Here is a 24905-nt window from a genome sequence, read left to right on the forward strand (position 1 = left end):
TAATAACTTTTTAAATAAGAAAGTTAGGAAGGTAGGGATTTCACGTATACATACAGTTCTATGAACAGTATAATGTAGCATATATAACTCAAATCTTTCTTAAGTCAACTTAGGTGGTTATTGCTTATGACCACAGATATATTAATAGTAGACCGTGTGAATACCGTGTGAATGTATAAAGTTCACCAACCTGCTGATATCGCTATTCAGATGGGCGATCTCGCTCGTCTGCGAATCGGCACATACGATGACGGTTTTTTTTTTTCGAGGATATTCCTCTCTGTTTGGTGTACATTGGAAGATCATTGAAGGCGCGATATACTATCATGTTTAAATTTATTAATTTAAGTTAATTTAATCGAAATATTGATAGTTTAAACAAGTTTTAGAAGAGATGAACGGTTTTTAGAAGTATTTTCCAATTTAGCTGAATAAAATCTAAATCGTATTGCTTCACTAATCGATTTTAGTTTTAAATGAAGTCTTCTTTGTATTGATATTAAATAAATAAATTGAAAATTACACAGATATACTTTTTTATAGTACGAAATTTTGTTTGTCCTTTAAATCTGCAAATTTGGAATTTTTCGAAAAGCCCTCTCGATTTAAGGATAACCATTATCAAAAGTTTACTATTTCACATTTTATTGAAAAATTTCACGATTAAGTTTTGGGATAAAAGTATCTCGTTGTTCGCTTACAAAAATCGATTTAAATAATTTTTAAACTCTCCCACAGGGTCCTTCTTTAATCTCTCCTGAGTATTTATTTTCATTCATAATTTGCTAACAAGGAAGATCCTTAATAACACTTGGCTCCCTCTGATAAAATCAGCTCAACGCCGTCTACTTTCGGCAAATTGAAACTCTCTATCCTGCATTTGCTGGTAAAGAGCACAAGTTCTGTCTTCGATGGGCTTACACCCAACCCGTTAGTTCATGCCCAGCAGAAGAGATCACCAAGTGCTTCCTGCATAATGTCACTGATAGTGTACAGAAAATTTCCTTTTATCAGAATCACCGTCATCCGCATAGGCGTCTGTCTTCCTACTTTTAGATTTTGAGAATAGAGTTTGGCAAAAGAGGAGAAAGAACTCCACCTTGCAGTGTGCCTCTGATCGTCTCGTCCCCTTTCATCAAAAATTTAAAAAAAATATATTTTTTCACCAAAATTTTTTTTCTTTAATTTTTTTTTAATAAAAAGTGTTTATTTTCACCTTGTTGTAAATTCTGAAATTCTATAGATTTTGTTTGTATAGAAAATTCCTTGCACATTTCTGGTTTGGTTTGAAAAGCCAGGCTGATGTAAATTCAATTGTATACTTACTACAGTGGGTCAATTTGTTCGGGTGAACAAACGTAACAGGCGTATAGCAAAATTGGAATCTACACAAAATTCTAAGAAAATTTCCAAAAGAAAGTATGGGTCTAAAATTAAAACCTAGCTCTTGCTAGGCACTCTGCTACAAAATAACATTTTTTTATATGAAAACCTATTTCTTTTTGCGCAGTGTTTTAGACAATTTTATGTAGACAAAATCTGTTTATATTTACAAAAGTTGAATAACTTTTACAATTTGCATCTGATTTAAATAATTAGAACTAGCGGGAGCTAGGTTTTGATTTTAGACACATAGATTCTTGGGGAAATTTTCTTAGAATTTTTCGTAGATTACGTTTTTTTATGGAATGAAAATTTTGTTATTTTAAATATATATATTTTTTATTATTTTATAAATTTGATCATTAATAATTTTCATATTTATATAAAAACTAATGGATGGTTAATTAAACACAAGAAAAAAAAAATCAACATCTTAAAAATAATATTTTAAAATTCGATTTAAAATCCCAATTTGTTTTAATAAAATGCGTTTTACTTATTTTCTTGCTTTAATTTTGATGCAGCAACAATTTCATTTTTTCTTTGAAGACTGACAATGTAGAAATTTTTTATTTTTTTTACCATTTAAAGATTTTCTTACTCCTCATGTTGTAGGTAATAATATAGTATGTATTGTATGTATTAGTAGTAGTAGTTATAGGCTTGCATAGGTATATAGGTATGTATATATGTATTTGTTTTTTTTTATAATTTTAGAATATGTATTTAATTAAATTATTGATTATATATAAACTATACAATATATGGTTATATATAAAATATTATGTTTCATTTTATTGGTTTATTTTATTTTTTTTTGTTTTGTTTCAACTATAAATAAACTATATAATAATATATTAGTTGTAAATAATTGTTCATAATTTGTTACAGTACCGTTTATAGAGTTTGTTTTAATAATTTTTTTTTATTCAAATCTCTTTAACACAGATTTTAGTTTTTAACAATACATTACTTTAAGAAAACACAAATTATCAGAAAAAAGTAGATTTCAAATAAAAAAAACGCATGTGAAAGAGTTTTTTTTTTAAATTATTTTAAAACATTAATGAGATTTATTATCTCAAATCAAAAAATATCGATTCAAACAAAAAATATTCTTAAAAAACTTCCTTACTTGGCGTGGATATACCCAAAGCTTCTTCATAATCGTGTGTAGCCGTGTTATGGGATGATTTGTTGTGAGATTTTTTCTTATCCTTGTGATGATGTTTTTCTTTTTTGTCCTTTTTCTTCTTGGAGGTAGTCGTCGAATCAGCATCTAATTCGTTTTGTAGATTTTTCAATTCCTTTGAAGATTTATGAGTTTTTTGTTTTTCTCGTTTTTCCAATTCGTTTGTGTAAGAAGTTTGTATTTCATCGATGGAAGTACCCAGTAAATTGGCACTATCCACTCCCATAGTATTTGTATCATTCGAAGATGCTTTCGTAGATTTTTTATGGGAGTGTGAAGATTTGTGTTTGTCTTTAACATTGTCCTTGTCCTTATCTTTTTTCTTTTCTTTTTTATGTTGATGTGAGGACGAAGACGTTTTTGATTTGTGTTCTTTGTCAGTCTTCTCGTAGTCATTGGAATATTTTTTAGAGGACCGTTGTTGTTTGGGTTCTTCTAAATCGGGTCTGAAATGTCATAATAGAAAAATTAATTAGTATGTTTACTCAGCTATGTATGAATTTTCTAACTTACATATCCAATTCTATATCTAAAGCTCTGTGTGGGTCGTCTGGATCGAATTTACCATCTTTATCATCATTATCGGATAGTGATACACCCTCCGGCATGTCTAGTGTAGTATTAACTATGTGTAAAGGTTTGGGTTCTGTGAAAAAATAAATATTTAGAACTGTAAACTATTCCAAATTTATAGTGAAAATAAAAATTTTTTGTAGAAAAAAATCGACTTAAAAATAATTTTCCCGATTTTGACCCCTTGAATTTTTGTGTAAAAAAAATGTTGTTAATAACAAAAAAAATGAATTAAAAAATATTTTTCCCGATTTTGACACATTGTCGGTCCGAAGTTCTCCGGCGTTTATACGTCGTTGGAAAGGCCTTTGATGATATATTTATTGTCAAGGTTAATGACTTAGAAATCCAGATTTAAGTCAAAAATCGAGGTAGTAGTTTGTTTTTGCTTATATCTCAGCCATTTCTATACTGATTTTCCAGATTTGAAATAGCAACCAAACCAGGTCTATAGCGAATATATTGATGTATCAATCACATTTGTATGTTATTTGTGGGCTTCGGAAATTTGATTTCAACCGACGGACAGGCATGTCTATAAGAACTCTGTTATCTATAACTATTTAGCCCTTGTTATTACTTACCATCTTCCGATTCGGATGTTGAGTTATAAGTGCTTTTTGATTTTGATTTTTTGCTCTTTTTCGATTTCTTGTGTTTCTTCTTATCCTTGGCGTTGGCTTTCTCTTGCAACAGATATTGATCGGAACGTTTTGTAGCTAAAAAAAAACAAAGTAAACATTTAAAGTCTATAAAAAATTGCTGTATTTTTTCCACTGCATACCTCCAATTTTCAATGGAACGTCTAACGATAGCTCTGCTATGGGAATTTCATCAATATTATCGTACTCGGCATTATTTTGAGAATTATTACTGCTTAAAGATCTTCCTTTGGCGGCAACGTCCGGCGTTGAGGGTGACGATTTAAGATAATGTGGATTATTCGATTGTTCAATTAAGCGTTGCATGCGTTGACGTTCTATTTGTTCGGGTGTTAACTCTTCACTAGGTCGGCGTCTGGCAGCTGCCTCATCCTGATGAGACGATGAGCTGACAAACAATTCTTCTTTTTCATCATTTGAGGAGGATGAGGATTCATCTTCGGGTGGTGGATTTATCCATTCATCCAAGTCTAGGCCATCTGGTAGAGGAACTTTACGTTGGGCTTTTGGTGCTACCGGTATAAGTTCTCCGGCAAATAACAAGGCCATCTCTTGTATAATTTCAATTGCCAGCGTTGGTATAGAAACTTGTTGTTGAGGTGTTTCTGATGTTTCGGATCCAATAAAATCTATATTATGATTGCAAGCAGTATTCGCGTCATTAAATTGAGCTCTTAACATTTCAATGAGTATGCAGGCAGAATTGGCACGTTCTTGTACTTCTATATCAATAGAACTATTGAAATCTTGTAATTTTTCCAAAACATGGTCAGACAGCTGAAAAGTTTAAAGTTTAGCTAACATTTAAAGAATTTTATAAAACAAAATCATATACTTACTCTTATCAAACCATTGGGATCTTCATTTTCCAGACAAGTTGTGGCCAGACGTGTGAATAGTTTGACAACATTTTGTACGAAAACCCCTTGTATATGGCCGGGTATTTGGCGTGGCCTTAATAAAATATTTAAGGTTCGTTCTGCATCCTCCAACTCGCTAAACAATTAAATAATACAAATTACATAAATTATTAAATATTTTTTGTTAAAAAAAAAGAAATAAGTTTATAAGTACTTTGAAAACTCTCCCACTATCCAGGCAGCGGCATATAAAACTTCATACATAGAATTACTTTGGGACGAAACAGTAAAGGTGTCCAAAAGATTAGTCATTTCATTGACAGCAAATTGACGTACTACAGGCACTCGTATGGCAACATCCAGCAATTGCTCAGCAATCAATCGACCTAAAAACAATTTCTATTACATTTCATTATTTTTAGGTTAATATTTATGTTATTACCATGTTTTGAGCCAGCCTCCAGTTGTATCAATTCCACCAGAACCGTTAAATACCACTCAAAGTTGGTAACATACAAATATGAGCTTTGCGAACAGATCTCGATAACCTTAAATAGCAACTCATCACGATAGGCAGAACCTTCAGCTCTTTCCATATGACCCAAAAGTCTTTTAACAATCTCCATTAGATTTTTCTTAGATACCATGCCATAAAGCAGATCTAAAGCTCTTAAACGTATGGACTCGTCTTTGTCATCCAAACAGGCCAATATGAGATCTTTATGGGCTTGAACACTTTTAGGATGAGTTTTTAAAATCTTTGACATGGCCAAAAGACCCAAGTATTTCACTAAAATTTAAACACAAAAATCATTACAAATGCTAAAAATAACAAAAGAGACACACCACAACCACCCAACTTACAATTCTGATCAGAGTCTTCAATTAATATACGCAACTTTTGTACACAAAGTTGTATAGAGGCACTATGGTTTGGCATACCGCTACTAATGCTGATTAACACAGCAATGACAGTATTTATGCATTCATATAATAAACTCATAGCAGAAGTGCTATTTTTTTTTAAAAGGTGAAAAGAGAAAGAAATACATTAATTTTTATTCATGCCTTTATAAAGTTAACAAAAATTATTAAAAAAAAAAATAAATAAAATAATCATCAAATTTAAATAAATAGTATAATAAAGCATTTTAGGTGACAATGGCTTTTGCTTAAACAAAAAATTCAAAATTAAAAAAATAATTGCAATTTTTAAAAACAATTTATATTTTTGCATTACATACATAAAAATAAACACACACAATACACGCTCATTTAAAATTAAACAAATAACAAAGAAAACTTATTTTTGCAATTGAATTGATTTGAATTGATTTGGTATGAACAAAACATAAACTTGCCTATGTATAAGATTTGTGAGTGGTTCTATTAATTTCTTTCCTAGCCGGGGTTCTAAAGGAGTTAAAGCGCCAAACTGCAAATGCAAAAAGAGATAAAAAAGAAGAGAAATGATAAAACAAGCTCAATAAATAATACAACAATAATAAATATACAGATGAACTTATTTTCTAGTAGTAGTATTTTTCTGTTTGTTTTTCTTTTAAGGTGGTGATAATAATCATTGCATATAGTATATGAACTTGATTTAGAGAGAAAGTAAGTATGTAAGAGAGATAGAAAGAGGAAGAGAGAAAAATAGTACATTTATGATTTTAATGATGTGATACAATTTTGATTTTATGCTGTTGAATCCTTGAATATTAGACAAGTCGTTATAATATTATGTAATTTTAAAGTACTTTTAATAACAATCATAGAAACCACAACAAATTGTAACCGTTAGCATCGGTTTGAATCCGATAGGAGAATAGAAATTTTATCATTTTTGTTTAAATTTCTTTTCAATTTATTTACCATCGTTTTGCAGTAATAGCCAGGAAAAAGTGGATAAATTTAAAAATCATTAAGTGACGGTCGATGTAGGTAACATGAAAGTTTTAGGGATATGGAAACCGATGGAATAGGACATATATTTATTATATAATTGAAAGGAATTTAAAAAAAGGTGAACATTTAAAAAAATACAATCATAGAAACCACATAAATTTGAATCGTTAGAATAACTATTTTTTAAATTTCTTTAGAGTAGGATTCCAGTAAAAGCCAAACAAGTGAATTCGATAAATTAGACATGTCTTAATTATCTCAATAGTTCTAAAGATACGGCAAACAATTGAAGTTGTTCAAGAGATTTTTATGTTTTTTATTACGTTGTTTTGATTAAATTAATCACAATACTACAATACGTTTTTAAAGTTCGAAATATATTAAACAATCCAAATCATGAAAAAATAGCAATACATCCGCTTAGCATGTGCATTCGTCGCTGTCTCAGTGACGACTAAACAAAAGAGAATATGAATATTGTGTGATTAGCTTGCACAATTATGCTATGAAAACAAGTAAGAGAGCTATATTCGGTTGCGCCAAATCTTATATGCCCTTCACCAAATTATACTTTAAAATACAAATTTTAAATATTTTAAGGTAACCAAAGTTTAAAATTTTTTTTTTTTCAAAATTGTGTTTTACATTTTTTTAACAAATTGTTTTTTTTAAATTTTTGTCCAAATTTTTTTTTTAATTTTTTTTTTTCAATTTACTACTGAAAAAAAAATTTTTGTGAAAAAAATTCGGGTTATAAAATATTTTGTAGGTCCAACTTATATACATCGTTGTAATAGACTTCGAAATATCTATGCAATTAATGGGCCGATTTTAAATAGCAACCGAGCCGGGGGAATTCCCGATACATTTGTAAGTTATATGGCGGCTACGGAAAGTTGATTTCAACATACAGACGGGCAGAAGGACATGGCTATATTGACTACGCTATCCAGAATAACGATCCAAATGAAAAATGTAAAAATTACTAACGGAATGACAAATATACACATAAAATTTCATTTGGTGGATTGTATATATAAAGGTGCCGTGCCCCCACATCATTATAATAATACAAAAATAAATAGCTCTAGAAAACAGGGGGAGTGGAAGTCTCCAATGCCCTCCTTACAAGTGATTAAGGAGGGCATTGGGGATACAAGTCCGATTTTGTAGATTAGGTATAAAAATCGGCATATGTGGGTTGTAAAACGTATGAAATATGAATTTAGTTTTTCAAGTAAAAATTTTGTTTTTGCTCTGACGTATTTACCTTGCGACATCGTGGTACTTTTCCTGCCCAACAAACAAAAAAGTTGCTGCAATTTATCGCTCTAAAAGTTGCCAATGAAAATAGGCTCAATATTTATCTTATTAAAATAAACTTTGGTGAATGGCATATAAGATTCGGTTCTCTTACTTGTTATCTTTATGAATTTCTCTCTGGGAACATAACAGAAAGGTGAAATTAGCTCATTATCTTTAGAAAGATTTGGATAGCTTACTGACAGAATGAATACAAATATTAAATTGTAATTTCGGCATAAGAAGTTAACAGAGACGAAGTATTCACCAAGTTCTTGCATTTTGTTTCCAATTCAATCACCCCTATCGCAAATTAATCACCCCTATTGGCAATAACATGTGAAATTTTGTTCCCATGAAATATCCATTTCTCTCGAAGGGAAAATTGCTATCGGGAATATCACGATGAACTTTACATTCACAATAGTTGATTTTGTTCGTAACAGCTGTTTATTGTTTAAAAAATTTCACTAGGGACTTACTTAAATCGTGTGGGATATTTGGCGTTTTGGTTACGTACCCTTGCCATCAATTTTGAGAATTCAAAAAAAAAAAATCACAACAAGGGGAATTTTTCACGTGAACAAAGTTGATGAACGAAAAAAGGAAAACATTTCATGTGAAATATTGAATAGCGATAGGGGTGAATATTTCACATGAAATGTGTTCCCTTTTCCCATTTTTCGTTCATGAAATTTTGTAAACAATAATTCACGAACAAAATCAACTATTGTGAATGAAAGATTCAGGGGAATATCACTATAACAATTTTCCCTTCGAGGGAAATGGATATTTCATGGGAACATAAATTTCACATGTTTTTAACGATAGGTGTGAATCTTTCGAATCGAATTTCGCAATTACACCCGAAAACAGTTTAATAATTCATGATTGCTTCTGAGAATCAATCTGAACATTGGGGACTTTTTGAAGAATTACTATATAAGTAGTGAGCCAAGGCAATATACGTTAATTCTGACACCAGTTTCCATTCTACACTTACGTAGAAGAATCATTTATTTAAGTGTAATTTGCGTTTTTTTATCTTGGGCAAAAATTTAATTAAAATTAAACACATTCGTAAAATATTTTTGTGTCTATGAATTATATGGATTAACTTAACAACAACAATGTACCGATCTTTGATATTAAAATAATAAAAAGTTTGACATCTTTAACATCATGACAGGTAACAAATCTTGGACGTATACATATAATCCATAAATTAAAATGCTGTAGACTATGGGTATGGAGTTTTTTTTTGGTACAAGCCTAATTCAACAAAAATGAAATGGAATTTAATGTACTCGTATTTAAAGTGCATTTTTACCCTGATCTTGATATTAAAATGTTTATTTTTTTAAATAGCTTAATGATTTTTGTGATTTCCATTAAATGCAACGAACGTGTTTTGTGATAAATTACTTCTTCTGGCTACATTCAGTTTTTTGTTATTTTATTTTTTTTTCAAGTGTTTGGAAATTGTAATAAAATACATTCCCTTGGAATGTTTGAGACGTTTTGTGTTTGAAAATTATAAAGAGAATTTAACTGAATTGAAAAAAAATTAAACAAATACACTACAAAACAAGCATATTTAAGTAAAAAAAAAAACAAAAAACAACCAAATGATATCAATAAATTAACGTGAAGGCAAAGTGGGAGAGGATAAAAACCGATTTCAAAATAAAGACAATTATAGCTAATTGAGAAATTAAAAAAAAATTAATATGTAATACAAAGTCAATCTCAAGAAAGACACATAATCCAAAAAACGTTAAAAAATAAATAAAATTATTTGAAAAAGAACAAAAAAAATAATAGAGAAACATATTTAAACCTGGAAATAATTTCAATCAAGGGTTGAGTTAATTTACGTCCCAACGCTGGTTCAATTGTGGTAAGGCTGGCAAACTTTTGTTTGTTTTCAAATTCGAGGAAGGAAAAGAAAAAGTGGGAAGGATATAAAAATTAAAAAGAGTTCGTTTTAAAAATCAGTTCAGAAATAAAACCAAAGCAATAACTAAATAAAAGTGTTGAATTGATTAAGATTAACTTTTTCTTCTTCTCTTTTCTTTTCAATTGTTTTTATACAGTGTTAAAGTTAAAAACATAAAATGGGTAAACTCACCAATTTAATAATTTTAATAAGCATCCAATTATTGGTTGATGTTGTCATTAGCTTAAAAAATACAGGAGCTAAAGGAAGATAATTTTTAGGATTCTTACGTGCTAATTCACAAACAACATTAACGGCAGCTGATTGTACACCTATAGGATAAGTTTACAAACAAAAACAAAGAGAAAGAAACAATACTTTAATACTGATACTTTAGCAAAAGTTAGAGAATTTTATTAAAAACCTGGGTCAGGATCTTCTAGTTTCTCTTTAAGTTTAGGAAATGCAGGTTTTAAAGCTTCGGGATAACGTAGAAATACTTTATACATCATAAGGACGGCTTTCATGCGTAAATAAGGTTTAGTTGAACTCATCTAAAAATTTAACAAAACCCACAGTTAACAAGAAAGTCTCAAATATAATACCTAGTATTTCTAATACTTACCAATGTCATAATGTCATTAGCTAAATCTCTTGATAGGTCTGGTGATATAAAGCAACTAAGACCACTTAAGGCCACCCCAGCATCATATTGATTTTGTGAGTTTAAATCTTTGCGTATCATATTGGTAGTTAACATCAGTAGCTGTGAGAAATAGAAACAAATAACAGGGAATTAATAAAAAGGATTAATGTGTCAGCATTAATTTAATGCTGTATCATTATGTTGAAGAGCCAAGAACATTCATTAAACATTACCTCACTATCAGGATGAAAACATTGACTGGCAGCCAAATATCCTATGCGTTTGCAAGTAAAACGCGATGAACTCATTACTTCTATGATATTGAAGCCAGCCCATGAAATATCATAGCCCAACATTTGAATCTGTTTTTATTACAACGAAAGGTTAGTAAAGAAAAAATAGTTAATTGCATTTAATCAAATATAATTATGTATATATATTTCCTAATATAAAATCAATAGTGGTTAGTAAGCATTAAATTTTTCCTCATCAGTTAAAGTATCATGAAGAAGCTGCTTTAAATTCACAGAGACACTTTAAGGTTCTTTGTTTTTTTTTCTAGTGCCTTTATAATTGCACAGTTCTTGAGAGCATTTTAAGTGTTTTTCTTGTTAAATTCTTTGATGCAAGCATGTTGCCATTTATGACTTTAATTGGTTGTGGTTTAGTTTTATTTTTTCCTTCTTTTAATACGTTGTTCTTTATTTATAATTTACGTATGCATACTATACTATACTATGTAGAAATTAGTTTATTTTTTTAACCGACCATTTAATTGAGGTAGGTCTGAGATCATTTAACTTACGTATGTTAATTTGGCCACAGCATTGCACTTTACATTTATATTGTCCTGGCGTAGTTCCTGTTTTATTTCTTCAATGCATTGAGAAATATATTTTGCCTGAAAGATAATAGAATTTTTTTCATATTAAGGTTTTTAATAGCAAGAAATTATTATGATATAATTTATCTATATATAACAATATATTTAATTATAATAGAGTTTTATAATTTCCTTTTTGCTTTGGAAACAAATGTTGCAAATTGTTGAAGTGAAACCAAACGAATTGTTGAACTCAATTATAAACTTTCATATATTTACCAACCAACAAAATGCTTTATTAGCTAAAAAAAAACTACATCAAACAGGTAATTGCATGCCAATAAAAAACTTGTATCAGGGGCTGAATCGTACAAAATATAAATAACATTTAAAATATGTATGTATGTTTATAGAATAAAACTAAAAAGTATTTAATAATGTTTGGTAAATTTACTTGCAGAATGTTATACATAATATTCACATCATCCCTTGTATAAATAATATTGAATATTTATATTTTAATTAAAACGTAAAATTAATTTTTAATTAATATATCTTCTAGCATAATTAATATATCTTCTCACTTATTAAAATAAATTTATTCGATATTCAGGCTATTGAAAACAAGTGACATTTTCATTTAAAACTGTTATTATGAAAAATATACAATTTTCTTTGGATTTTTAAAATTTGAATTGGATTTACAATTAATTGATTTTAAATATCCCAGAGTCAAATGATGAAAATTTAGCCCCTATATTAATTAAATCATCTTTGCCACCGTTGGACTTCTTTCTTTGGAGATATTTAAAAGAAGTGTACGTCAATAAGAACAATTCAAGAGCTAAAGGATGAGATAATTCGGCACATTAATAGCATGAAAACTCAATTAAAGAAGTAGTGTACGTCAATAAGAACAATTCAAGAGCTAAAGGATGAGACAATTCGGAACATTAATGCCATTGAAACTCAATTAAGTCTCAGAGTCATTGAAAATATGGACCATCAGATAGAGGTATGCCACCGAAGCCGTGCCGAGCATTTGGCCGATATTTTGTTTCACACATAATTGTCATAGATTATTCTATCATAATAAAAATTATTAAGATAATTCTCTGAAAACTTTTTGTTTTATTTACAATTAAAATCATGCGTTTTGTTTGGACCATTCATAGTCTGCCAATTAGGACCATATATCGAGAAATAAGTTCAACAAATTATTGTATTTATCAGCTGTTAACACATTTTCTTAAAACAACTGCCCTTACAAAAGTTTGCTAAATCCATTAAATTAAAGAAGATATATACATTAGAGTGACAGCCGATTTTTTTTTTAGATTTCAAAGAGTGCCGGGTGGAATATTGTGACACTATATTGTGACACTGTTAAGTGCTGAAAATTTGAGCCAAATCGGGCAACGATTTCTGGACGCGCATCGAGGTCAAAGTTCAGATATATGCAAAATTATACTATTTATATGGAATAAATAGGTGAAACTCGTTAAATTTCTGCATTGTTTTCTAGAAATGTATAGATTTATTTATATTAATGAATATTACATCAAAATTTTTTTTTTTGGAAGTTAACCCTGCATCTCCTTTGGGTCAAAATGACCCAAAAACTGTATTATCGCCAAAATTCGGAAAAAATGCAAATTTTTCAGATATTTTAAAATGTTTGCTACTAAATAAATACTTTTGCAATTGAATGCAAAAGAATCGAAATGTGTACGTAATTATCGTTGTAATGAGATATAAATGACAAAATTTGGTTAAAAAATGTTGAAGTTATTACAAATTCGCCAGACCATTAACGTGTTTCAGGCCACTTGAACAAAAAATTTAGGAAAAAAATTAACATATTTCGAGAAAAATTAAAATAAAACCTAATTTTTACTTAAAATATATCCGTATTTACTTGTGTATGAATTTTTGTCTTCGTAGGATACCGTTAACCTATTCGCAGGTATGGCCAAAAAAAAATATTTTTTTAACGGCTGCTTCAAATCTCCATTTTCAAATTTTTAAAAATTTTGTTAAACAAATTTCAGAATTTTTTGATCATCACATTGGGATTTATTGAGATCAAAATAGGGAATAAAAATATGAAAAAATTATGTCAATACCTCTTACAGTTTTTCCGTACCTGCGATTTAAATTTTGCGATTTTCAAGAAAAACTAATTTTTTGTCCATATTTAGGCGAATGAGCCCAATTTCCTTAATGTTATAAACTTTAAGTAAAACCTATTCATAATATTATAGTCCTTATAATTTTAAATATGGCCTGAAAGTTTTACTAAAATCGGAAAACGATAACCTTAAATCGTGAAGGTCAAAGGTTAAATTTTTCAATATTTGGAATTTCTAAAGAAAAGATAGCGAAATGTTATATATTTTTGGGCCGATTTTAATGAGACTGTCTTACTTGTTTTTACTAATACATTCTCATCACTTAGGTTTTTGACAACTGAGTTAAGTCTTTGTGACTACAAGTCTCAAATTATACCAAAAAAAAACTCATTGTACCTATAATAAAAATTATTGAGTTCAATTGAGAAAAAAATTCAAGAAGTACAACACTCAAAACAACCCAGGTCCATCAAGGAAAAAAATACAACACCATTCTATACTCCTGTGTAAATGCAAAAATGTTTATTAAAGTAATTTCTGGAAGTTGGCCTTATATGGAAGCTATGGTCAATTATGGATTGATCCTCAAAGGCATTTGTGGGATACCTATATAAATCAGATATTTATGACAAAAATAGTCCTATTTCGAGAAGGACATTTGTATAGGGGGTAGGTAAAATAATGGACCAGTTTCAATATTTATGTGCCAAATTTGATCGATATATGGAAATTTGATGATGAAACTAGAGGAAAATATTTCCTTAGTTACAATTTTACAATAATAAAAATATTACACTTTAAAGAAGTTCAAAAATGTAAACCCCATAAAAATACTACCTGATTAAAATAATTTCAAAAATTAATAAGATGGGCGAAATTTTGTAAGAAACTTATAAAAAAAAGGGTTGAGTAATTTCCTAATTTCTATTTCAAACTACCTCAAACAAATTTCTGATGTCAGCACAAAGTACATATTGCACTTTTTATAATTGGCTTCCCTTGAGCATATTTCAACGCCAAATTAAGCTAAATTTAATCATTATATTTAAATGTGTACTATATTTAAGTTGATTAAAAATGTTGTAGAAATTTGACATTTCACCCATTAAAAACCAATTTTTTATATGTAGCTTTAATCTAAATGTGAAGAAAAATATGGTTTTTGCATTTTATTCAATTAAAAAATACTACAGCAAATGATAAGAAAACATTTAAATGAGGTGAATTATCTAAATGACAAAACAAACACAAAGAAAGCAGCCAGAACTCACAGCTAAAGTATAAGAAAAGAAGAAAGCATAAAAACTAAAAAAGATTCAGTGTTAAGCCAAGTGGAAATTTATGATAAGAGAACAGGCAGCAGCAGCATAAATGCTTAAACGACTAGAAAAAAGTAGGTACATTATAAACAAGTTACAACGATACTATTAAATACCGGAATCTAAAGGAGGTGCAACAGAAAATCTATGAGTAATAGGCAGAACATCTGTTTACATTAAAAAAATTAAAACGTAGACTTGAATGTGGGTGTATGAAAAGTAAAACCAACGCCATCAATACTAGCTGTAAAGTACCCCTCTTGCTAACTAAATATGTATGTACAAAAAAAAACTACCAACATTGAAAAAATACGACATAAGATTAAGATAAACAAAGCCGATGATGGACTGGGGTGGGGGTGTAGGTTACGAAAAATTTAATTAGCCATTTTATGTTAACATCTTATTAAGGTTGTAAAATATATATATTTTTTACTTTTAAACTTACCTCATTATCCTTATTATTGCGTATACCACGTACTAAATCTGTTAAATTTTTATCAAACATACGTTCAAAATTCCCTTTAACTTTTTTAAGGGCCATTTTTGATTTTTATTTTTCTTTCGTTTACACTTATAATTAATGAATTATCTACTATTTTTGTTTTATGGATAATAATTTTCAATTTTTGAAAGTGGATTTCCACTTGTATAATTTTTTTTTTTGTTTTTTCTTTGTTCCTCTTTGGAACAACACGAACAAATAATTTAAGAGCGTTAAAACACAAACCAGCTTTGATGATGTCGACAAGTCTTTGGTTCATGAATTGATTTTTTTTTTCTGCACTTCTTAATGCACCTTCACTTCTTTGCCATTGCACAGAAATCGTTTTAATTATAGATTTTTTTCTTGACTTTGTGTAGTATTGTTTTGATTTTAGTTAGTTAATTGGTGATTTTAATATTTTTAACATTTTTTTAATGCAAATATGTTAAAGTATATTGTTAAATCAAGTTTTTTATGCGAGCTGTAAAAGAATTTCTCTTTTTTTCTTCTTCACTTTACAGAGATTTTGCACAGTTGACAGACGCACTGTTGCCAGATTTGATGATTTATAGGCATTTTGGCGTTTTTTTTGTAGAAATGGCAAAGTGCGATTTTCCGATTGTAGTCCTCAAAATGACGATTTTATGAAAAATCTATATGTATTTACATCAATGTTTTCATATAACCATTTAATTAACTAATCGAATGAATACAAACTGAATCCTAATGGTTTTTGTAAGATAGAAAGTGAAATAAAAATATAATCCGTATTTAAAGAGCTTAAATTAATTGATTTTAATATTTTAATGAATCAAAATTTTAAATGTTTATGAATTTGGAAATAATGTGTGAAATTTTTATTTTTTAGCCGCCCAATGAGGAACGAATATATAGCCAATACAATATTAATAAAAAAAATATATTGTATTTTTATTTTTTGACGATCTCAAAAATATTTTGACGATTATTTAGTCCAATTTTGCCGATTTTATACCAAAATTATCTGGCAACAACAGTGGACAGACGTCAACTAAAACAGAGTAGTTAAAATTATGCCTTCGGCTCATCCAAGGCGAATTAACAAGGTGAGTGCGTCCCGGCAACAAATACAACAAGGCAAAAACAACAGGCATTTTGTTTTTGTTCAAATGTAGACAATATGTCAAAATCAAGGCGAATTAAAATATAAACAAAATAAAAGCGAATTAAAATTTTAGTTTGAAGTCGTTTGTTTTGATTCGTTTAGGATGTGAAAATAATTGAAATTTAAAATATTTAAGTAAGGAAAAGCACGTTGACCTCGGCTTCTAAACAAATGAGTTCCTTAGCACAATGAAAACTTATTAACTTGGCAAAATTTAAAACAGTGATTACAAGAATCGTTTCCCGGCCTGTGGCTGCATGCCAGAATGCAATACTAGACAGAGTCCCTCTTATTTGGCAGTAAGTGAATGCGATGCAGATTTGTGTCAAGCATTTTGAAGAATTGGAAGCATTAGATCCACAAAATCCCACATCACGTATAGAAATTCCACGCCTCATAAAGTAGCAGTTTTCTATTATTGTTATTGTTTGCTGTTGATTCCAATAGGCCAAAAAGGCAGCCAACAATGCCGGCATACCATATCCCAATTGGGTGTGAGCCAATTTAGTTTGGCGGGCTTGTATATACGGCGTGTTGGAGTTATACTCGATCGTTTCCACAAATGGCTTTGCATAAAAATATTTCATTGTATTATGAAAACGGTTAGTAAAAAATGTTTTAAATTCCTTCATTGAGCTCCCGGATTTTGTCAATCGCGTGGTGCTGATCAATTAACATTAACAAAAATCACTTTCAAAAATGTTTGTGTAAGGTTTTGCGATTTTTAAAACAAAACATTTTTAATTAATAGTATCAGGATTTATTTAATCAGATAAACATTTTCTAATGGCTCCATCGGTTGTGGTGTATTAGTTAAGGATAGTGCCCTGAAGAATGTGTCAAATTATAGGTATCACAAGATTAAGCTGTTCGACGTGGTAAAGTCTATGGCAAGTACATGAGCTCTTTACTGTTCAATTTAAATAATGATTTTGTTGTGGATACTACACGTAAGGGAAATAAAATACGTTTTGACAATCATTACATCAATCCCAACTGTGTGCTAAAGTAATGAAGATCACGGGCTATCATCGTAATGGTATATTTGGTGCTATACAACCGGGCGAGGAATTGTAATTTGACTACAGATATGGTCCCACGAAACAATAGGAATTTGTGAAATGGTGAAATGCAAATTGTTTAAGTTTTTTTTTGGAAATTTTATTTTTAATTTCATATTTGATTGTACGCTAAATTTGGCGTAGAAATATTGAATAAAACTTTACGAAAATTAAAAATTTTTGGCTACATTTGCTAAAATTGTTTTTGGTCAGGATTTACTTATCATTCACTTTTTAGTCCTGTTTTGTTATCCAGCGCCACTGTGTTATCGAGTAGGGTACATTCTACAGTTTTGATCATAATGCTGGCATTTAAATTGCAACTTAAATCCAATTCTAAAAGCGGCCTCTACGGAATTTGGTATTTTCATTCTCTATAGTTTTAGCGTTAATTGGCGTCGATTTATGTCTATTGCTGTTGTTGGTATTGGTATTTAAAGGATGATGACTTATAGTACATATACTGCTACGGTAACTCGTAGTAGTTTGATCACTGCAGTTACTGCTGCTGATGGGGGTAATAACACCTCATCCACTCCGTAAGTAGTTGTTTTGAGAAAAAAAGGCAGTGGTTGAATGTATAGGGTGGGTTATATTGGAGGAGAAGGCAGGGTTAAGACTATTTACTGATGATGATGGACACACAGCAGTGCCATAAATTTCGTCAGAATGTTGCTGTTTTTGTCTTTGAGAAGAACGAAAAATGACTGCAGACAGTTACGTAGGCTGCTTTGAGTTCAAGACATTCGGATTCGTCTGAACAATTGCCACGACATACAATTAAATAATTAAAATTCTTTATTTTTAATTTTCAATGTTAAATTTCACAAAATATTTGTATATTTTTTTAAATTACAATACTCGCTTGCTTTTTTTTAAATAAAAAATGTAAACATAAACAAAGTTTGACATAGAGTCTACATTAAATTACGGCGAATTTAGAATCAGCTGATTTTATGCACTCACCTTGTTAATACGCCTTGGGCTCATCTGCTTTCATTCAACATGATTACACACACACACCGTGCATTTCTTATGGGACTGATTGGTTTGAAGACCCCCCATATCTAGCTACGAAAAACTTCATAAAAAATGGTTTTGCTCATGTCAGTCGATGCGGCTCACGCGGTGTTGCCACTAACACTTCTTAGGAATAGAATATTACATTGAGAGTTGCCAGCTTAAAAAAAGCTATGCCAAAAATTTGTGGCTGTGTTGATTTGTCACTTTTAAATGGTGTTTTGAATAACGGTATTCCAAGCAAGCTTGTTTAAGTATATGTTTAGAAAACACCGCCATTAAAATGCCGTTAAAGTTAAATTAATAAAAAATCAATATATTTGGTATATTCTATAAAAAAAATTTTTTTTATAGAAGTGGGTAAAGGTATATATACACATCTGCTCAAAATAATAGATACACCAAAATTTATTTTTTAAAAACGAAAAAAAATAATGGTATATTGTAAAATTATAAAAAAAATTCAGTCGATTTTTATTTATAGTTAAAAGGAGAGTAAAAAACAAAAACAAAATATTTCATAATTAATAATAAATATTATAAAGTAAATTAAATTTCTTAAATTTCGAAAAATTTGGTGCTCATAATAATAGATACATTTTTAAAAATTCTTATTAAACAAAAGCTAATAAATTTTATCTTAAAAAAATTAGTTTATTATTAAAGTAAAGCTAGTATCCAGTATATCCACCTTTGTTTTGTAAAACTTTCTCCACTCTTCTGGAATCTCGTACCATATTTTTTGCGTTTTCTCCCATAAATCGTCTTTATTTTTGAAAACTTCCTTCGAAAGCCTTATCTTTAATTCACTCCACAAGTTTTCTATTGGGTTTAAATCAGGGGATTGGCTGGGCCAGCTTAAAACAGGTACGTTATTCTCCAAGAACCAGTTTTTAACTAATCTTGAACTATGTTTTGGGTCGTTGTCCTGCTGGAATGTCCATATTAATGGCATATTTTCCGTTGCATATGGAAGCATTACGTTTTCCAATATGTCTCTATACCCACTAGCATTCATGGTATCTTCTATTCGGAATATCGGACCAACACCATTCCATGAAAAGCAACCCCAAACCATTATGTTTCCCCCGCCATGTTTTACCGTCTTTTTTGTAAATTTAACGTGGAATTCTTTTCCTTTTGGTCGGCTTACATTTCTTTGGCAGTCGTTTCCAAACAAATTTATTTTTGTTTCGTCGCTCCATAAAATATTTCTCCATTTTTTTTCGCCTTCACACCCGGACCATTGTAAGTGCTCTTTAGCAAATTCTAATCTTGTCTTGATATTTTTTTGGCGCATTAGTGGCAATTCTTCCCGGCAATTTAGCTTGTAAAAGACGACGACGAACTGTTTGTGGACTGATTTCGTTACATAGCTCCGCAGAAATAGCTTTCGATGATATGAAAGGGTCTTTTTTAACCATAAGGACGATCCGCCTATCTGTTTCTGGACTGGTTTTCTTTGGTCTACCGCGAGTTTCTCTTTTTTGTTTTTTAGATAAAGCATTTTGGACAAAATGTAAAGATCTTCCTATGCTCTTTGCTATTTCCCGTAATGATTTTCCTTGATTTCTCATCGTTTGAAAAATTTTTTTCTCATCTTCGGTACAATGATGATTTCGTCCCATTTTCTTCAAAAGAGTCCTATTTTTTATAAAATTGTTGCTAAAATTTAAATTATACTTACTGTTTCACGTAAATAGGAACAAAAAATTGCACAAAAAAAAAATTGTATATAAACAAATTACAAATTACTGATGTGTATCTATTTTTATGAGCAAATAATTTTTTGTAATTCAAATAAATTCGTTTTTAAAAATCAACATGAAAGCAAATAGTTGCCAGATTTTTGACTGACATGACATTGCCAGATAGAAATTTTAATAATATGATGTATTCTTAACGCTTGCGAGGAAATTTTCAATGTTACCGCCATTTAAATTTTTTCCAATTAGGTGTATCTATTATTTTGAGCAGATGTGTATATACATATATAAGTTTTTCATTCCGTTTGTAATTTCGCCATAAAGTATATATATTCTGGAGCGTTGCAGATAGCGGAGTCGATATAGTCATGTCTGTTGAAATGAATTTTCCGAAACCGTTAAATAACTTACAAACATGATTTATACAGCGGGTATAGCAATGCTTCGATTGGTATTTAAAATTGGGCCACAAATGGATGAGATATTAGGAAAATGAAGTTTTAACCTAAAATTGGTTTTCATCAATTCTTTTTTAACCAAAAATTGTTAAAAAAGAATTGTACTCAATGTACAAAATCGTGCGAATTTGTCAATCGTTTAGAAATCACTCGATTTACAGAGCAGCGACCTACATATATCTATTTATATACCACAAAAAAGCTACTGCGAGTTTTAGCTTTCATTTAGATTTTCTAACTTATTACTAGGTAGATATGAAATTTTTGCTGATATATCAGCAAACCAACCGAATATTAATTCTAAAATATTAAATAAAATAACTCTTATTTCACTAAAATAAAAACCACAAGGAAAAAAATTAAAATTTGAATTATTTTTTTATGTATATTGTATTTTAAAAAACGATTTTCATTAGGTAGATATAATCATTGGTATTTTTCATTTAATATAAAACATAATGTACTTTTTATTTTGTATCAGTAACTGAATTAAACGGAAAATATATATAAATTTATAATTTCCTCTTTTATACTCGATTATATTTTTGACTACAATATAAAACAAATTAACAACTAATATAAAATAAAGAAAACTAATATAAAGTATTATATTAAAAATAAGAACACTACAGAACAAAAAAAAAACTAAAATTTTTTTGATCCGAATTAATAAAAATAAAAGAAATCATCCAAACAAGCCATTACTGTGTTCTACGCCTTAATAACGTATAAAAATTAAACGAGACTACCGATTATTACACGCAAAATATCTTAGAATAATAATAGTGTATATAAATTGTTAGTATGTAGTTAAAAATTATAAAAGTCCAAACAATTAACGAATCAACAACAAGATGATTTCTCCGGCTCAGCAACTACCAAATTAAAGTCCAGACTACTTGGTCGTGGAAATCCGGTCTTAATGCCATCCCAGCCATCTTCGACTTTGTATTCACCAGATCGAATGCGGGCATAAACTTCTTGTGTAACCGTACGAAATGCGTCCTCTACATTTAGACCCGTACGTGCAGAGGTCTCAACAAAATGCAAACCATGCTGTTTGGCAAATGCTTGGGCTTCTTCGAATGATACTTCGCGCTGTCCACCAGCATTTACCAGATCTAATTTACAGCCAACTAATGCAAAAACTGGACGATGTGGTTCAATGTGTCGTTGTGCCTCCATCATCCATAAAGGTATATGTTCAAAACTGGCATGATTCGATATATCATACACCAGTAAGACGCCAACAGAATTGCGATAGTAGGATTTTGTTATCGAACGAAAACGTTCTTGACCAGCAGTATCCCAAAGCTGAAGTTTGATTTGTGTACCATCCTTCATTTCAATTAAACGGGCGAAAAAGTCGACGCCGACAGTGGGGTCAGAGAGCTAAAATATAATAAAAAAAATTATGATTATTCTTAGGATTTTAGATGCAGTTTATTTAAAATAAACAAATTTGTTTTTCAAATTCGCTTTTAAAATTTAAACAATCTATTTTTAAAAAATGTGTTTGTGATAATTTTCATGTTTGGCTTTTGCACAGGTTCAGCAAAATTAAATTAATAAAGCATTAAGAAATGTTGATTTATTCTTATCGTTATTTATACTTATTATTATCCTCTCTATGTGCCTTCATAAATACGATTTATATTGAAATTATAAATTTTGTATTAAACGGAGTGAAATTTTTTAATTATTTTTTTTTTTTTAATTGATTCAATAAATATTGTTGTATGTTCATAAGTACATATTAGGGACCTAATTTCTCGGACTTTTTCCTTTCCCGGGAGGAAATTAAATAAGCGTTTCATTCCCGGGAATTTTTTAATACTAAATTAAACCAAAAACCATTAAATTTTTTTCGAATAGTGGCATTTGATCGGTGTATTGCCACATTCATAGTTTTAATCGGTATAAAATCAATAAATTCTAATGTTTTATTAAAAACCTTAAAAATTTCAAAAATGTTAAATCTATAAAACATGCTAGCTTATAAAAAGAAATTTTTCAAATCTGATTGTATATACGAGTTTTAAACTACTATTATTGTTATTATTTTCTCCTGGGAGGTTGAAATGTTAGGCACCTTAAGAGAACATAAAATTTAAATTTGATTCATTCTTAATGACCGAATTTTTCTATTGTGCCTGAAAAAGAATTCAGTTATTTCAACCGTAATGCTTCTTTACCAAATGACAATTTGTTGCTAGAACCGATAAATTCAAATTTAGCCATCACAACGAATCTGAATATTGAAACATTAAGTAAACTTATAAAGAAATTCCCAACAAAAATTTTCCCGCGTATGAACCCTAGTACACATAGAACAGAAACTCGCCTATCAAAGAACTCAGTTGTCAAAAACCTATATAGTGAGAATATATTAGTTAAAAAAACTATGTGAAAATAAAAAGAATGAATGATTTTTTGATTTAATTCATGATACAATAATTGTAGAAGGTAGAATCACTAGGGAGAGTTTTCAATATTTAGAACTAGGTATAACGTCAAACTTTGATTTTGATTTTTTTTTTATATTTTTTCATATTTTCTTTTGTTTGACGTTACAAGAAATGTATAATTGAGAATTTATTTTTTACTGAGTGTACCTTAGATTGTTGTATCATGGATTTAATTTGCTTTCAATCATTTCTTTTAATTTCGAAAATGGAATTAAGAATAAATTCTTTCGAACCTTGGATATATGGTAAAATAACTTTTAATGTATTTGCGGAACTAGTTCCCATTGTTCGATACGAATTGTTCAGTTTAAAATTAAAAAAAAGACAGGATTACAAATTTAACTTTAAGGGGCAGGTCTAATACGCTAACACACTTTTATATATTTTACATGATAACAAATATTTATTCAATTCGTCTATTGCCAAAATAATGTAGAAGTTAATAAAAATATTAGACAATTTGTACAATTGAAAATCCCAAAATATGCAGTTATTAAAGAAGTAAAATGAATAAACTAGTACGCACTAAAATTTCATCCCTTATTTGCTCCCACACACATCTGTGTTCCCTTTCGACTTGAAAATGCCTTTAAATATAGTAAATAATAAAATGACTCAAAGGAAAAATCGACAACGTAAACAAAAAATGACTAGAACTGCAGCAGACACTATTGTTATCAACAAATAAGTAATAATTGAAATAAATTTACAGCATCCGCTGTCTTATTGATGATTATATATAGCACGCAAATTTTATTACATAATTAGCGATTTTTATTAATTAATATGATCCCAAATGATTTTAATCTAAATCATCATACTTACCTCCGCAAATTTCCCATCTGTAAAGAATTTAAGTAAAGAACTTTTGCCCACTGTACTGTCTCCAATTAGTATCAAACGAAATTGATAATCAAAAATTGGTTCCACCATTTTAAAACAAGTGGCTGCTGGCTGTCTGGCTTTCTTCTTTGGTATCAAATGAGTTTGAACAAATCCTTAGCTTTTTTTATTATACAAAAAAATATATATAATTAAATTTGTGATTGTTTTCCAGTAACTTAGGATTATTGAATTTTTTTTTTTATTTTCAACTTGTTTTTGCGTAGTTTTTTATTTATAGTTTTTTGTGGCCAGACACAAGAAAAACAACCACTATTTTTCTGGTTCCAAAAATATTTTAGTTTAGTTTTTAGTTTACACAAGTCATATGACCTTTACAACATATTTTTATTGTAATGTATTTTATAAATATAGCTTGTGCTGTACAAAGAAATATTTTCTTAAAATGTTATTGAATTTTTAATTAAAATCGAAAATTTCTATTGTTTTTGTTACTTTATGGCTTTTATTGTTCTATTTTCCTTTTGCGCTTATCATTCGTTGTTTGACAGTTTGTTTTGTACTAATGTATATATTTTTTTATGTTGTTTTTGTTATCAACAAATGCGTATTAAATATTGGTAACCATATTTAGCAAGGTTACCAAGTTTTTATGATAGTGGTCACAACTTTTGCAGTCGATAAGTGGAGCAACAAAAATTTTGGACAAGCCATCGGACCTTAACCGTTCCAAATGTGGTAAAAATTGCTACAACAGTTGAAATCTATTATACTGATTTATAGAAAAAAATCTAGATTCGTTAGCTTTAATATGTGATGAATAAAATTATTTGTAGTATTTATTAATTACGCAAAAATTTCAATTAATATAATTACAATCAAAGCGAATTTACAGAATGTGACCTCTGAAGAACAGCTGATTATTTTTTTCTCCACTTGTTTCGATATTTGATCTGTCTATAATGTAACTGTTGTTTTT

The 24905-nt window shown here is 29.4% G+C and overlaps 2 protein-coding genes across 2 annotated transcripts; both read right to left on the minus strand.

Annotated features, from left to right (window-relative positions):
- Positions 1-1695: 1695 nt before the first annotated feature.
- garnet (adaptor-related protein complex 3, delta 1 subunit-like garnet) lies at positions 1696-15631 on the minus strand. Its single transcript, XM_065506753.1, has 15 exons — positions 15188-15631; positions 11271-11366; positions 10699-10827; positions 10445-10585; positions 10244-10373; positions 10012-10151; positions 6032-6105; positions 5535-5683; positions 5113-5460; positions 4885-5056; positions 4650-4806; positions 3933-4587; positions 3733-3867; positions 3089-3221; positions 1696-3021 (listed from the first exon to the last, which is right to left on the minus strand). The coding sequence occupies exons 1-15, from the start codon at positions 15281-15283 to the stop codon at positions 2502-2504; spliced, it is 3075 nt and encodes a 1024-aa protein (XP_065362825.1). The 5' UTR covers positions 15284-15631; the 3' UTR covers positions 1696-2501.
- A 5343-nt stretch (positions 15632-20974) lies between these two features.
- On the minus strand, positions 20975-24470 carry Rab39 (RAS oncogene family member Rab39). Its single transcript, XM_065508731.1, has 2 exons — positions 23909-24470; positions 20975-22007 (listed from the first exon to the last, which is right to left on the minus strand). The coding sequence occupies exons 1-2, from the start codon at positions 24014-24016 to the stop codon at positions 21459-21461; spliced, it is 657 nt and encodes a 218-aa protein (XP_065364803.1). The 5' UTR covers positions 24017-24470; the 3' UTR covers positions 20975-21458.
- Between the last annotated feature and the right edge of the window lie 435 nt (positions 24471-24905).

The sequence above is a fragment of the Calliphora vicina genome, chromosome 4 (assembly GCF_958450345.1).
Source record: "Calliphora vicina chromosome 4, idCalVici1.1, whole genome shotgun sequence".
NCBI classification, from domain to species: Eukaryota; Metazoa; Arthropoda; class Insecta; order Diptera; family Calliphoridae; genus Calliphora; species Calliphora vicina.

Bases quoted from the DNA above. Each gene is read 5' to 3' on its own strand.
- garnet (XM_065506753.1), bottom strand. From the start codon at position 15,283: ATGGCCCTTAAAAAAGTTAAAGGGAATTTTGAACGTATGTTTGATAAA. The intron at 10,586-10,698 runs GTAATGTTTAAT...TATTTCTCACAG, and splicing joins GTTTTCATCCTGATAGTGAG to CTACTGATGTTAACTACCAA. The intron at 10,374-10,444 runs GTAAGTATTAGA...TTAAATTTTTAG, and splicing joins CTAATGACATTATGACATTG to ATGAGTTCAACTAAACCTTA.
- Rab39 (XM_065508731.1), bottom strand. From the start codon at position 24,016: ATGGTGGAACCAATTTTTGATTATCAATTTCGTTTGATACTAATTGGA. The intron at 22,008-23,908 runs GTAAGTATGATG...ATTATATTTTAG, and splicing joins CAGATGGGAAATTTGCGGAG to CTCTCTGACCCCACTGTCGG.